At 38.4% G+C, this 16,525-nt stretch overlaps 1 protein-coding gene and 1 long non-coding RNA gene across 2 annotated transcripts in view; both read left to right on the plus strand.

Moving 5' to 3' along the window:
• Positions 1–16,525, plus strand: part of LOC306648945 — a 440,075-nt gene that overhangs the window by 37,803 nt on the left and 385,747 nt on the right. The gene's annotated exons all lie outside the window — the stretch shown is intronic.
• Positions 14,172–15,122, plus strand: LOC306647707 (vomeronasal type-1 receptor 4-like; the record flags this gene model as incomplete). The annotated part of the gene is made up of 1 exon (XM_079117204.1): positions 14,172–15,122. One exon carries the CDS (start codon positions 14,172–14,174, stop codon positions 15,120–15,122), a length of 951 nt encoding a protein of 316 aa, XP_078973330.1.

A 16,525-nucleotide genomic window follows, 5' to 3' on the forward strand; every position in this document is an offset into this window, starting at 1 on the left:
TGTGTCTTTTCCTGGTTTGGGTATGAGGGAGATATTAGCTTCATAGAATGATTTCGGTGGGGTACTCTCCTTTCTATTTCCTGAAATACTTTGAGAAGTATTGCAATGAGTCTTCTTGGAAGGTCTTGTAGAATTCGGGTGAGAATCCCTCTGGTCCTGGGCTTTGAGCTGTAATGTTAGGTCATTTAGTTGTTAACTCTCCATTCTTTTCTTGATCGCGCTCCATGCAATGAATTTTCCTCTCAGTACTGCTTTCATAGTGTGGCAGAGATTTTGATATGTTGTATCATCATTTTCATTGACCTCTAAGAATTTTTTTATGTCCTCCCTGATGTTTTTTGTTATCCATGTTTCATTCAATAGCATATTATTTAGTCTCTGGGTGTTGGAGTAATTTCTGTTTATTTTGTCATTGATTTCTCCCCTCAGTCCATTATGATCTGATAGAACACAAGGCAGTATCTCTATTTTTTTGCATTTTTAAGGGCTGCTTTGTGGCATAACATATGGTCTATTTTTGAGAAGGTTCCATGTGCTACTGAAAAGAAAGTAAATCTGCTCATTGATGGATGGAATATTCTGCATATGACTATTAAGTTTGGTTATTGATTGTGTTATTGAGTTCTATGGCTTCTTTGTTTGGTTTTTGTTTGGAAGATGTACCCAGTGGTGACAGCAGTGTGTTTGTTTGATGTACAGGGATGCACCATTGTTTGAGGCATAAATATTTATGATCACTGTATCTTCCTGATTTATGGTTTCCTTAAGCAGTATGAAATGTCTTTCTTTATCCTTTCTGACTAACTTAGGCTTGAAGTCCACTATATCAGATATAAGAATGGAAACCCCTGCTTTTTTACTGAGTACATGTGCATGGTAGGTTTTTTCCCATCCTTTCACCATCAGTCTGTGAATGTCTTTTTCTATGAGATGAGTCTCTTGCAGGTAACATACTGCTGGGTCTTTCTTTTTAATCCATTCTGCTAGTCTGTGTCTTTTGATTGATGAGTTTAGGCCACTAACATTAAGGGTTATTATTGAGATATAATTTGTATTCCCAGTCATTTGGGCTTATTTTTGGTTTTTAAGTTGGCTTGGTTTCTCCTTTGAGTGGTTTTTCTCTAAGGTAGTTCTTCCCTTTGCTGACCTCTTTTGTTGTTTTTCATTTCCTCCTCATGGAATATTTTGTTGAGAACATTCTGTAGTGCAGGCTTTCTATTTGTAAATTCTTTTAACTTTTGTTTATCATGGAAGGATTTTATTTCATCTTCAAATCTGAAGGTAAGTTTTGCTGGATATAGGATTCTTGGTTGGCAACCATGTTCTTTCAGAGCTTGAAATATGTTGGTCCAGGCCCTTCTAGCTTTTGGAGTCTGGATTGAGAAGTCTGCTGCTATCCGTATTGGTCTCCCCCTATATGTAATCTGGTGCTTTTCTCTCACGGCCTTCAAAATCCTATCTTTATTTTGAATGTTAGGCATTTTCACTATAATGTGCCTTGGTGTGGATCTGTTTGATTCTGTGCATTTGGTGTTCTGTAAGCCTCTTGTATTTGATTTTCCACATCATTTTCAGTATTGGGAAATTTCCTGATATTATTTCATTGAATAGGTTGTTCATTCCTTTGGTTTATGTCTCTGTGCCTCCTTCAATCCCAATAATTCATAAATTTGGTCCTTTCTTGATGTCCCATATTTCTTGGAGATTCTTTTTCATGATTTCGTACCATATTCTTTGTTTGGGCAACTTTATTTTCAAGATTAAATATTTTGTCTTGATTGTCTGAGGTTCTGTCTTCCAAGTGGTCTAGTCTTTTGGTGATGCTTTCCATTGATTTTTTTATTTGGTTTATTGTTTCCTTCATTTCAAGGATTTCCATTTGTTTGTTTTTTTGTTTTTTTGTTTTTTTGTTTTTTTTTTTTTTTTTTTTTTGAGAATCTCTATCTCTTGGTTGAAATGATCTTTTGCTTCCTGCACATGCTCTTTCAACTGCTTTTTGGTATTATCATTCATTGCCTGCATTTGCTCTCTTATCTCATCCTTTGCTTCACAGATCATCCTAATCATGTATAATCTGAAGTCCTTCTCTGACATTTCTTCTACCATAATGTCATTGGATTCCATTAATATAGAATCTAGATTTGTTTGGATCATTTTCTTTCCTTGTTTTTTCATGTTGCTCATGTATCTTCCCCTCTAGCAATGCTGATCTGTGGTTTTGCAGATTCCCTCCTGTAGGCTTATAATGGCCCTATAGGTTTCCAATACCTTTTCTTTAATGGGAGATCAATACTAGCAGTGCCCAATTCAGACACTATGCAATGCTAGACCAAATAGCCCCTATGAGGACATTAACAATATTGTCATAATAAAAAGAATGAGTTCAATATTACCTTCAGTATAACAAACAGATTTGCAATAAGGTCTGCAGTTTCTAACAGAGGACACAGAGGATGCAGAGGCATGTAGAATGTAGTTTTTAATGGGATAAGAAAAGAATATACAGAAGTTCTAGATAATAGAAAGTAAGAGAGTATAATCAACAGAAATTCGATCTTAGCATGCAAAAATGGAGAAAGAGACTCTGAGGGAACAGGTAAACAAAAGGAATATAGAGCAAGAAAAGTAAAGAAATAAAAACTTAAAATTGTTCAATAAGGAGAAAAAAGAAAATCTACACTATAACAGTCATATAGTATTCAATCCTCACAGTCTTCAGTAACATGATGCATGAGAGTAACCTGACAATGAGCTTCCAGTCTCCAGCAGACATCTCAGGATGGGATTTGTCCCACCTAATGATCAGAGCTATGGCTTCCAGGATTATCCAAGATGGCTTCTCTGGCTTCAAAATGTGTTAGGAAATGTGGAGCTACAGCTCGGGGTATGGACGTGGTTGGCTGGAGGTCCTGGAGGCGGGGTGCGGTTGGTCAGGCAGGGGTCCTAGCGGTCGGGTGTGTTTGGTGTGGTTGCAGGATCCTGGAGCCCAGTGCAATCAGGCGGTCTGGGGTCCCGGTTTTAGGACACAGTCAGTAGGTATTGGAGTCCTGGTGGGAGGGAGCAGTCAATTGATGTGAGGGTCCCAGAAGCAGGGAGTGATCGATCGGGCTGAGGGATCCTGGAGATGGGGCTCAGTCAGTCCAGCCAGGGGTCCTATGGGGTCTGGCTGTTGTCTCAAAATTGCAGCAGCCTCATGTAATCAAACCTGTAGGTACTGTCACAGTGAACTTCCAGGTAACAGCAGGCAGCTGGCTCTCCACTGGCGGTCAGCGATCAGTTTGCTGACTGTTGTCGGATGATCAGGAGGTGAACCTCGTGCGATGGGTGATGGATAGGTGTAAGGCTGGTGATAACAGGCAAGAGGCAGGCAAATGGTGGATGATAGGCACCTCACAGTGAGCAATCAGCCTCATTGTTTGTATTATTGATATTTGCCATTCTCACTGGGATGGGATGAAATCTTACAGTAGATTTGATTTACATTTATTTAATTGCTAAAGATGTTGAATATTTTTTCATGTATTCATTGATCAGTTGAATTTTTTCTTCTGGAAGTTTCTGTTCAGTTCCTTAGTCCATTTGTTGATTGGCTATGTGTTTTTATTACTGTTAGGTTTTTTAATTCTTTATATATCTTGGAGATTATTGCTCTATCTGAGGTGCATGTGGTAAAGATTTTCTCCTATCAGTAGACTCTCTTTTCATGTTCTTGGTTATTTTCTTTGCTGAGAGGAAGACTTCTAGTATGAGTCCATCCTATTTATTGATTCTTGATTTTATTTTTTCTGCTTTAGGAGTCTTGTTATAAAACTCAGATTCTAAGCTGACATGGTGAAGACTTGGGCATACTCTTTCTTCTATCATGTGCAAAGTCTGTGATCTAATGCCTATGTCATTGATCCACTTTGAGTTGAGTTTCCACACAGAGGAGAGATAGGGGTTTAATTTCATTTTGTTACATGTGGATTTCAAATTTTCCCAGCACCATTTATTGAATAGTCTATCTTTTCTCAAGGTAATTTTTTTGGTGCCTCTGTCTGGTATGAGAGAAATATATTTACGTGGGGATTTCTCTGCATCTTCTATTCGGTGCCACTGGTCTACCTCTCTCTTTTGATGCTAATACCATGCTATTGTCAATTGATGAGTTTATGCCATTTATACTCAATGTTAATATTGAGATACGACTTTTATTACCTGTCATTTTGATATATTTCTGGTTTTCTATTTGATTTAGTTAATCCTTTGATTGACTATTCTTCTAGTGTTTTTGCTTCCTTTGCTGGTATTCAGTTTCATTTTTCATTTCTTCTTTGTGAAATATTGATTGTGCTTTGTAACACAGGATTTCTAGTTGTGAATTCTTTTAAATTTATTTATCATAAATGGTTTATATTTCACTGTCAAGTCCGAAGCTTTAATTCGTTGATTATAGTATTCTTGGCTGGCATTCATTACCTTTCAGAGCTTGGTATATATTATTCTAAGACCTCTTAGCTTTGAGACACTGGGTTTTGATCAGCTGAGATCTGGATTGGTTTTCATCGAAACATGACCTGCTATTTTTCTGTGGCAACCTTTAAAATTCTATCTTTCTGTATGTTAGACATTTTCATAATAAGGTGCCTTGGTGTGGGTATGCTGTAACTTGGTTATTTGGGGTCCTGTAAGCCTCCTGTCTGATTTTCTATTTCATTATTGAGGTTTGGGAAATTTTATGATGTTATTTCATTGAGAAAATTACACAATTCTTTGGTTTGTGTCTCTAAGAATTCATCTCTCCCAATACATCTTAAATTTGATCTTTTCAGGTTATTCCATAATGCTTGGAACTTCTGTTCATAGTCTCTTAACATCTTTTCCTCCATGGTCAAGTTTTCTTCAAGGTTATGTATTTTGTTTTCATTGCCTGAAACTCTGTCTTCCATATGACTTAGTCTGTTGCTCACGTTATCTTTGGTTTGTTGATTCCTTCGTTTCAAGAATTTTTGCTTAATTTTTTCAAAATCTGTTTATTAAATTGATATTTCACTTCCTGTATTTTCTTTCTGATTTCATTCCTTTCACTGTCCTTTACCTCACAGACCAATTTGACTATGTACATTCTAAACTCATTGTTGGACATTTTTTCCACTCTAGTATCAATGGATTATATTTTCAGAGTACCTAGGTTTGTTCAGGCAATGTGTTCCACAGCTTTCTTATTGTTGTGTCTACCCATTTAACAATATGGATCTGAGGTAGAAGAGTTTCTACCCTGTGGACTTATAATGTCCCTGAAAGTTTGTAAAGCATAACCATTTAGGGGGAGACAAAAAATAAGAACAACAAATTCAAACAATATACAGCATTAAATCAAATAATTCCTGCTACAATGTCTACAATGTGAATTCTCACAATAAACAGAAATATGAACCATTAATTCCTACAATTTAAACATTAAGTTTGCAAAAGGATTTATAATTTTGAATGGTGAACAGGGAGAAAACAGAAGTGATGTAGGAAGTGATGATTATGGGAGAGGAGGACAGAGACAAAAGTAAGAAATTAAAGGAAGAATGAAAGAGATAACAACAGAAATTAGCTGATATTGAAAGAAAAGAGAGAAAGAACATCAAAAGAAACAGGTGGGAGAAAAAATATTTACATAAAGTAGAACTTGTAAAAAGATAAAAATAAAAATAAAGGAATATACCACAAACTGACATACTCCAATCAAACACAGACATTCTCAAAGAACTGATCCACGAAAAATAACTGGTTGCAAAAAATGCTAAAATTGAGAAAAAAAATCAGATATGAGTAGATGTAAATGACCATGAACCATTAAGGTCACAATTAGGGAAAAGAAAAAAATGAGAGAGACAGAGAGGAAAAAAAAAATCTCTATGGAAAGTTGAAGAATTGTTTACATTGGAGGTCCAAAGATTCTTAGCTTCTCTTCTCAGCAGTGTTAGGTGGGGTTGCATGGAGCATGATGCTCCACCCTCCAGAGTGGAATACTGGAGTGAAAGAGGTAATCCCATAGGCAGAATTCCTGGATGCAGGGTATAGGCTTAGGTGGGCTCCAGGCTACTTGCTGAATGCCAATTGGGCTGGAGATTTGAAATAAGCACATCTCTAGGGCCCACCAATTGCTGGCCCAAACTGGATGTCTACACCCCAGGTATCTCCACTGGGTTCCATTTGTGTAGTGGAGGAGTCAATTCTTAGTCCACTATGTCACCTGCAGACCCCCCCATGTTTCCTGGTCTCAGGTTCAGTCTCCAAACCTACTATCTCCTACCCCAGCCCTTTAAATTGCCAGCCAGGTGTGTCTCTCCCAGGTGGTCCTGCAAACAGTCAGATTAGAGGAGGAGGTGGAGAGCCAGGTGCGTTTCCATGACCAGTTTTCTCCTGTGTAAATGTCTCTCCGTGTTTGTTATACTCCTCATCACTTAGGCACATGCTGGGTCATGCAGTGTTTGCCAGGCCTGTATTAAGGGCCAAACTCAAGTTTGCCAGGAATTCAGTTCCCCCATCTGCTAGCCCCCAGCCTGTGACTGAAAAATGGTTCCTTCTTCTGTCCTCTATACTCTGCTAGGTGAGATGGTGACTTCTTTACTGCACAAGGATATTGTGCAACAAATGTTTTCGTTTAGTGGACAGTGTCTTTGATCTCTAAACTCACAGTACCCAGACATGCTTTAGGTTCCCTAAAATCATGGGTTCCTTTAATTCCACTGTCCCTCCACTTTACTCATGGAGGGAACACTCTGGCTGATGCATCTGGCCACAGCATGATTATGGTACTTGAGAGTTCTTTCTCATTTTCTTATATCTCAATCACCTGAGTCCCCAATCTCTTTTGAACGTCCAGGTTTAAATTCCTGTAAAATCCTCCACCCCTTTGTTTTTTGTTCACCAAACTTGTGGAGAAGCTTCCTATCTGCTTTCTTGGTTTACACCATGTAGCAACCTGGAAAGAGACTTTATCTATTCGGCCATGTTGCACTCCCCCTGATTATTGTCTCTTAGCAGCTTTTATTATTGACTTCTTCAAGGTTGAATACTTACTTTGAGGCCTCAGATTCTGTCTTCAAATGGTTTTAGTGATGTTTTCTCCTGAATTTTTTATTTCACTACTTGAGTCTTTCATTTTCTGGATTTGATCATTCTCTTACAAAATCCCTTTCTTTGGGGAAATATTCCCTAATTCTTGTGTGCTTTGTCTTAGTTACTTTTAGAACTTCTTTTAATTCTTTGAACAATTGCAGTATTTGCTTTCTGAATTCCTTTTCTGGCAATCCTTTTGATGTGGTGTCCACAGTTGTGTTGTGAGCCACTTAGATAGTTTGTTCCCTAGTTTCCATATTGTTTGTATTCCTATCCATCTTATTGAGTGATTCTCTCTCCTACTTTTATGTAAGCAGCTTTGAGGAAATTGCATTCTCTTTACTATATATCCTGTGTTGGGTAACTCTCTTGGGGTTGTTATTTGTCTGTCTATTCTTGCTGTTAAGATTTTTGTGTTCTTTACATATTCTGGATAGTAATCCCCTGTCTAGGAAGCATCTGGCAAAACATCTTCCATTCCTTGTGCTCACCATACATGCTTTATATAATTTCCTTTGCTGTGAAGAGGCTTTTAATTTGAAGCCATTCCACTTATTGATTTGTGGTGTTATCTCTTGCTTTTTAGAATTCTTGTTGTCACAGTGTCTTTGACCACAGATTTGAGTTCTGGGGGTGTATTTTCTTCTAGCAGTAAAAGTTTCTGGCCTCTTTCATGGATCTTAGATCCATTTTAGTTGAGTTTTCTGCAGGATGGGAGGACACATTCAAGTTTCATTCTTCTACATATGAATATCCAGTTTTCCCAGCACCATTTGTTAAAAAGATTTTCTTTCTACAAAGTTTGTTTGGGACACCTTTGTCTAGAATCACATAATCATACCTATGTGTGTTTGTCCTTGTTTTCTAGTCTATTCTGTTGGTATTAATGTCTGTTTTGGTGTCAGAAAACTGTGCTGTTTTTGTTACTATAGCTCTGTAATCTAATTTGAGGTCTCATATTGTGGTTCTCCAGCATCCCTCTTTTGACTCATAATTGCTTTGGTTGTGATGGGTCTCATTTTTCCAAATGCATTTAGGGCTGTTCTTTTCTAATTTTATGAGGAATGTCTTTGGTATTTAGATGGGGATTGCATTGACTGCATAGTGGTTTAGGAAGTATGGCCATGTTGGCAATTTTAATACAGTCTACCCCTAAAACATGGTATGACTATCAAAATTCTAAAATTTTCTTCAAATTATTTCTTCAGTGTTTCATATTTTTCAGTGTAAGGTGTTTGACAAAATGGTTAGATTTATTTTGTGAGGTTATTATGAATGTGATAGTTGTCCTTTATAATGTTGACTTGTGGGGCATCATCCATGTCCAGCAAATAAAAACAGGTTTGGTCAAGCTACCAGACATGGAAATCTGGCTTTCAAGAACTGACAATCATGAGAGATTGTTCCAGATTGTCTGGAGTATGTGGATTATGTGAGTTGTCTCAAAGGTGGAATTTCCATGCCTTAGTTGTGTCAAGGACCCTCTAAAGGAAAATGGTTTGCTCAATTCCACCCCATCCCATTTCTCATAGAAGAAGCTCCTCCCAGTCCCCATTTGATCTGTACCATTATAAATCAACCAAGTGTGGTCTCCTCTGTTTTGTTATCCAAAAGATTATGTCTCCCATTGTTTTGTCTATTAAATAAATTTCTTCATGATAAGTTTGCAGCTAACCCATCCCTCCAACATGAACACTTTTCCTCGTCCACGCAGGACATGCAGTAATATTGATGTAAGTTTTATCTCTATCTGATTTCTTTAGGGTTATAAAAATAAATTCTTATCGGACTTTGTCAAATGCTTTCTCTGCATTCATTGAGGTAATCATATGGGACTTGACTTAGCAAATAGAGAGAAAATATTATGCCTTTTGAAGAAAGTGGGTGGTACTGGGAAGTATCATGTTAAGTGAAATTAGCCAGACTTAGTGTCAAGGGTCATATGCATTCTCTCATATGTGGAAACCTGAGAGAGAAAAGGAAAAAAAAAAGGGAATTCATGAAAATAGGAGGGAGGCTAGCAGAGTAGAGGATGGAAATCAGGGGGAGTTTAAGATGAAGGACTGGGCAATGGCATGTCTACATTATGTTATGTGCATTGGTGAATGTATCATATCAATTCTGCACTATGGTACAATTATAACCCACTAATAAAACTGTAATGTCTAAGTATGAATGTTGATCAGTTCACCCTGTTGGTGAGCTCAGTTTCTTAAGTTGACATATTTATGCTTCTTACCAAACTTACCAGTTTTCAACTATTGGTTCATCATATTTGTCATCCTCCCATTGATTTCTCTTTTCCTCTGCCACTGTGGTGTATAAATGTGGAAGGTTTGGTTTTCCCTACAAGATTGTGACTCTCTTCATTTCTCTTCAACTTTTTCATACTGTATATAGCCTTATTGATCTATCTTCCACCACACTGACTTCCATCTTATCTCCTCCATCCTTTGACTGAGTCCATTTACTGAATTTAAAATTTGACTCTTGTGTTTCTGAACTCTAAGTTTTCCATTTGATTATTCTTCATATCCACTATTGCTTGGATTATATTCACTTTTCAAATATCAGCAAGTGTTTTTATTGCTATGTCAAAAGTTTTATTTTGTTGGAGCAATTTTGCAATTCTTTAACTTTGGTGGCAAATAATTGGAACTTATTTGTTAACTCATTGTTTGGTGTGTGTTGGGTTTTGCACTGATTCAAGGAGACATTTGGTAGCCCAAAGTTGAACACATTGACCAGGGAGTTCAGTCTACATGTCACTCTCTGCTGCAGAGCCCTGAGAGGAGTGTCTTCTAAAAACAATCTCACCAGAATAAAAAATCTAGGTTGGGACCACAAGAACCTCAGTATCAGGACACATCTGACCTTGGAGGCCTCTGAGTGGAAGGTATAAGTTCATCCACAATATATTTAATAAGTGAAGGTTTTGAGTACACCACTTTTAATACTACCATAACATTCAAACTTGCACACTGAATAATTTTTTATTTCTCTGCAGGACATATGGACATTTAGTTCAAAACACTTGGTCTTATTTATGCTTAATATTTAATATGTATGATGTGTATTATATCTTTAATGACATCTGTGAACTCAGATACCAGTGCTGACTCACAGTCTTAGCAGAGCTATTCAGGTACAGCCCTAGAATGTACTTACTGAGTGGGCACTTGTCCCCTTGGCATAGTTCACAAACTCCTTGTTAGCACCAGATGCATGCATCCACAGATAGGGTTGAGTGTAGGAGTTCATAAGGACTTCATGGGATACTTAATTGTAACCCCTCCATCTCCAAGAAGGTTAGTTTGAGGCAATGACACTTTGTGACTTCTGGATCCCTTGTAGAAGTGGAAGCAATATTTAAATTTAAAGTTAAATGATAGTATTTTTCCAAAGAAGAATATTTTTCTATGCTTTAAAACAATGCAGAAGTACAAATGTGGAAGAGTTAGATAGAGTAATTGTGGTTTATGGCATTATAGTGTGCACTGAAATGTGTGCAGCAGGCACAGTGGCCTCCCATGGATAAACCAGCAAGTTGTCTGGAGTCCTGCTCAGGGTCAGCTTGGATCAAGGGGTGTGGTCATTTCTGTTAGTTGCATGGAAACTATTAGTGGCTTTCTAGATCTTCAAGTTTACTTTCTGAAGCAGTTAATCCAGGAAAAACACATTGTCAAGTGATGACTGAGGACTTCTAATTAGTAACCTAACAGTTACACCCAGAGTCAATGTGCATTTGGGAGAGAACTTGTTGCTTCCTCTGTGTGCATCAAAATGATTCCTGGTAAACAAAGTCATTGAGGCAGCAGGGGACAAGGTGATTGATGTCCCCTGGGAGGAGAGGTTCTGTCCTTCTGTCCCTGAAACACAGGCTGTTGAGACCCAGCCATTCCAACAGGCTCACCCTGTTGGAGAGGCCAACTGCTTGGAGCAGGGACCCAGCAGCACTCAGACTCAAGAGAGAGGTAGTAAGTCCTTTTGTATATACCCTTTACTCTGAGCTTCTCCAAGTAGAATGAAGTCATTTTCCAATCTTTCTTTCTACCATTTCTATTATAACTTTCCTATATGTTCCTGTCTTTTAGTTTCTAACTATAATTCTCTTTTCCTTCACTCATGCCTGTTCTATCTCCATTCTTTCATTTCTTGTGTATGCTAGGATCTGTTATCGCTCTGCTTACATTTCATTGTATAAATTGAGTTTTGTTTAAAGTCTCTGACACACATTCTTGATATGAAAATCTTGAGTTTTCTCATAACACCTACATGAAATTGCCATTCAACTCCACAACAATCTTGGGTCTCCTGAGCTCTCTGATTTTTCTCATGCTCTCATATTCATTTTCAATGACTCAATTGATATCCATTTATTTATATTTTGTTTTATTCCTCCCTTTTCTACTCAACTCAGACTTATGTGTTTTCATAGCAACCTTTAAATTGATATATATATATATATATAAACTTTTAAATATTAATAGACATTCATTTTATTAAAACACTAACCTGAGATTAATTTTGGTTCACAAATACCCCAAGGGAAATGTGAGTATTTTCCAGTGACTGTAGCAGTAATTCTTTATATAACAATAAAGAGTGATTTGACATGATTAATTAGCTATACCCTGACATTCCTGTGCATATCCCCTTATGTGGAAAAGTCTGACTAGAATCTCCCACTGTGGTCTATTAAAAACCCATGTTTTTAATTTATATATGTTGATAATATGTGTACTTGAGCTCAAAATTTTAAAACTGCTTTCCTCAGAATTGTGATTAGTGACTTTCTCTTTCTGTCTGATTTTACTTGCTAGACTTCCAAGGAACTTAATGTCTTTCCCATAATTTGTCTTATCTGGATGCATATTTGTTCATTTTAAATGATTGTAATTGCATTTATACATGTGCTGCAGAGAGTGCATTGTGATTTATAAACAGTGTGGAATGGTGAAATGACATAATTAATACACCCATAACTTCAACTATTTACAGATTGTTCTACAAAGGATACTTTAATTCATGCTCTTAGCAAAAGTGAAATATCTGACACCAGTTCCTGCTCTTCACTCTCTGGGGACTGAGTGGGCAAAAGCATCTAAACACGGTGTTTAAATTCCCTTCCTGTTGTTTCCATGCTGCACACACTGTTCCACTGCTTTGCAAATTGTCTGGGTCCTATCATGGCTTTAGACTGACATTCATCCATTTCCCTGTTGATTTTCCCTCCTGGGAGGTCAAGAGTGGTGTGTGTGAACTGCCTCAGGTCCCAGGATCCTATCCTCACTGCAGTGGCCCCTTTCCTCTGCTGGCCTGCAGTGAGAATGATGCCCCTCATCCATCCAGGCTGGGCAGATGGATTCTCATTCCAAGATGAGAGCCTGAAAATTGTCCCTGGCCTCCTACCTACAGCAGAAGGGAGTCTGATCTCCACTGATACTGAAGTAATATTGTGATGATCAAGTTATGAAGGACTTAGAATTGCTAAGAGCAGGTGTCCTGGGAAGGAGAGAAAATGGCTAAGGTAATATCTTTGCCTAACAGTAAGTGGGGGGGGCATGCTTAGAGAAAGTGGAAAATTATAAATGATTAGGTATCACCTGAAACCATCACTAAACATATTCAAGACATTGTGAACTTTAAAAATCAGAGTATGATCTCCATGGCCAAATATGTAAAAAAAAAATCATGATTTTAAACAATTCTAACTCATAAACCTAAATTCCATAGTTGGTGGAAGGCACAAATGAGCCTGGGGAGGAACAGTACTCAAACACTGTGCGTGTTCAATAAATAATTTGAGTGCTGCTCCCTTAACAGGGTAATGAGTGTGGGATCATTACAATGCAGATCATGCCAAGGCAGGGATTGTGGTGAAAGTGCAGCCTGGGATGACCTGAGAGTGTTCTCATGCACTTGATCAGAGTGGAGCCTAACATGGTATTGACCAGAGGTCCAGCAGGGAATAAAAGTCTATGTATGGTTCTAGTGAAGAATCAACTGGGTCAGTGGAAGGAAGTATTCCCAATCAAATGAAATAGTGAAATAAACTCCAAAATACAAAAATACATTTGAGACAGTAACTTCATCAATTTAAATACTAACCTGAAAGAATGTCATATCATTTCTGCTGCACTTTACACTTGTGAATCTACTAATTCTGTGTCCATAACAAGCACTCAGCAATATTAAGACCAAAGAGTGAATTTTCTACATCTTTCAGGCCTCAGGATACAGGGAGCTTTTGTTAGCTTGGGTTCATCAACCATGGTATGTGGGCAGGTTCTGCTGGAAATTTGTGTCCTGAGACTTGTCCCAAGGACTGACCTATATTGAGCTTGACATTCTGCATGTCTCTAGCTCAGCAGAAGTTTTGAGATCCACAAATATCTCAGATCATTGCTGTTTGACCCACACTTAGGGAGAGAGATGAAAATTCCCCATGTAGGGAACACTGGGTTGCATGATAGTTCAGAAGTTATTGACATGGAGGAGTGGTGTGTGCCCTGAAATCTCCAAGGCAGAAGTTGAAGTACACTGGGTAGTCTGCCTATTAGAAGGAACATGCTCTTCACCTAGGTGACACTACAAAAACATAGGCTGAAGATGAAACACGGTCTGAGGCTCAGAAGAAAACATGCCAGATACCTTGTACACTTGCCCTTCACACAGGCCTCATGTTCCCCGCTCAGTATTCTAGAAGACAGTAGGTGACCTGAATCCCACCTTCTTTCTCTGCCTCATTCTGTGATCCATTGTTCCCAAGAGTCCTGGAATCCAGGCTCTGGAAATGTCTATCCAGGTCCTAAAACATAGAGAACTGGATATTTCACCACCCTTTTCTCTCCTTGAATTCTCAATATTTGTTAACAATCTACATTTAACCAATAATCTAACTGATTATTCATTTATCATTGCAGGGCCCATTGTCCTCATTAAAACTTCAGACACATCCTTAAGATAATGTTCCTGGGTTCTACTTGCAACTCAGAGGTCCTGCACCTCTGCAACTGCCTATGGTGTGCCAAGACCTGACTTTATCCCCAACACTGATAGATAAGAAGAGGATGATGATGATTCCAAGTGACACAATCTTTGGGGTTTTCCTCATCTCTGAGTTGTGCACTGGTGTCCTGGGGAACTCCTTGCTTTTCATTTTATATGCATACAACTTCTTAGTTAAACCCCATCTCAAGAAGCACATCGATCCCATTGTTACACATTTGCTCTTTGTGAATATTCTAACCATCTTATTCACCATGATACCAGATGTCGCATCAACCTTGGGAGTAAGGCAGTTTTTGGATGATATTGGTTGTCAGACAGTTTTGTTCTCATACAGAGTGACCCGTGGGGTTACCATATGCACCACCTCTCACCTGAGTGCATTTCAAGCCATCACAGTCAGTCCCAGTAACTCTAATTGGGCTTGCCTTAAATTTAAGTTCCCTTCATGCATGTATCCCTTGTTGCTTATTTTCTGGGTCATCAACATGCTCATCTACATCCACACAATTGAAACAGTCACAGCCAGGAGCAATTTCACTCTGGTTGGTCGTGGCTATGTTCATGCATACTGTCAAACCAGGCAGTTTGGAAACCGGAACAAAGGGACATTTATAAGTCTCATCTTGATTCATGACCTTGTGTTTGTGCTCCTCATGGTCTGCACCAGCCTCTACATGGTCAGTCTTCTCTACAGACACTGCAGGAGAGCCCAGCATATCCACAGCACCCGCATCTCCTCCCAGTCATCTCCTGAACACAAAGCCACCTGCACCATCCTCCTGCTTGTAGGTTGCTTTGTGTTCTTGTATTTCTCACACAACTGTTTTACTCTTTACTCATTTTATGCAAGCCACAAAATCCCAAGGCTGGAGGGACTCAGTGGAGCTTTATCTTCATTCTACCCAACCATCTGCCCATTTTTGCTTATGAGAAATAATAAAATTATGTCCCAATTCAATTCATTCTTTTCAATGATGAGAGTGAGAGGTTCCCAAAGGGCATTTGATGACTGATCTGATGCCTCAGGCTTTAGTCTACAACATGATAGGGTCTCTAGTGATACATTGGCAAAATAAGGCCATGTTGCCCTTGAGCACTTCATATGACACTAGTGAGAGTTGAGATATTCTACCAATGTGAATGCACCAGAGTTAGAAGGCTTAGTTTGATCAAATGTACAGAGATTATATTGATAATTTTCACTTTGTTTACACAATTAAATTATATTTTGAAATAAATGACTACTTTCTGTACCTACTATTCAAACTATATTTTATAATTTTTATGTTCTTTTAAAAATACAGTCAGGAAAAAATACAAAATTTAATGTGAAGTTTATATCATACTTTTATTAAAGTGTACTACACTAAGAAACTGCTTCTACCTATCTCACCAATGCCCATTGTCCACCCTACATTTTCAGGAACAAGTTTAGGGTATGGATGTACACCAGTGTCCTGAGGGCATAAGACATTGTTATGACTTGGATGAGGTGTCCCCCAAAAGCTCATGTGTGAGACAATGCAAGAAGGATAGAAGGAGAAATGATCAGATCATGGGAGTCTTAATCTAATCAGTGAATTATTTCCTGATGGGATTAACCGAGTGGTAGCTGAAGGAGGTTGGGTGTGTCTGGTGGGAGTGGCTCATTGGGGACGTGGCTATGAAATATATATATTTTTTAATAATGTATTTTTTATTGTAAACAAATGGGATACATGTTGTTTCTCTGTTTGTACATGGCGTAAAGGCATACCATTTGTGTAATCATAAATTAACATAGAGTAATGTTGTTTGATTCATTCTGTTATTTTTTTCCCTTCCCCCCACCCCTCCCACCACTCTTTTCCCTCTATACAGTCCCTTCCCCCATACTAGCCCCCCTCCCTAACCCTAACTCTAACCCTAACACTAACCCTTCCCTCCCCCCATTATGTGTCATCATCCACTTATCAGCGATATCATTCGTCCTTTGGCTTTTTGAGATTGGTTTATCTGACTTAGCATGATATTCTCCAATTTCATCCATTTGCCTGCAAACGCCATAATTTTATCATTCATTATGGCTGAGTAATATTCCATTGTATATATATACCACAGTTTTTTTATCCATTCATCAATTGAAGGACATCTAGGTTGGTTCCACAGTCTGGCTATTGTGAATTGAGCAGCTATGAACATTGATGTGGCTGTATCTCTGTAGTATGCTGATTTTAAGTCCTTTGGGTATAGGCCAAGGAGTGGGATAGCTGGGTCAAATGGTGGGTCCATTCCAAGTTTTCTAAGGAATCTCCACACTGCTTTCCAGAGTAGCTGCACCAACTTGCAGACCCACCAGCAATGTATGAGTGTACCTTTCTCCTCACATCCTCGCCAACACCTGTTGTTGCTTGTATTCTTGATAAACACCATTCTA

The sequence above is a fragment of the Sciurus vulgaris genome, assembly GCF_902686455.1.
Source record: "Sciurus vulgaris genome assembly, chromosome: 17".
Classification (NCBI taxonomy): domain Eukaryota; kingdom Metazoa; phylum Chordata; class Mammalia; order Rodentia; family Sciuridae; genus Sciurus; species Sciurus vulgaris.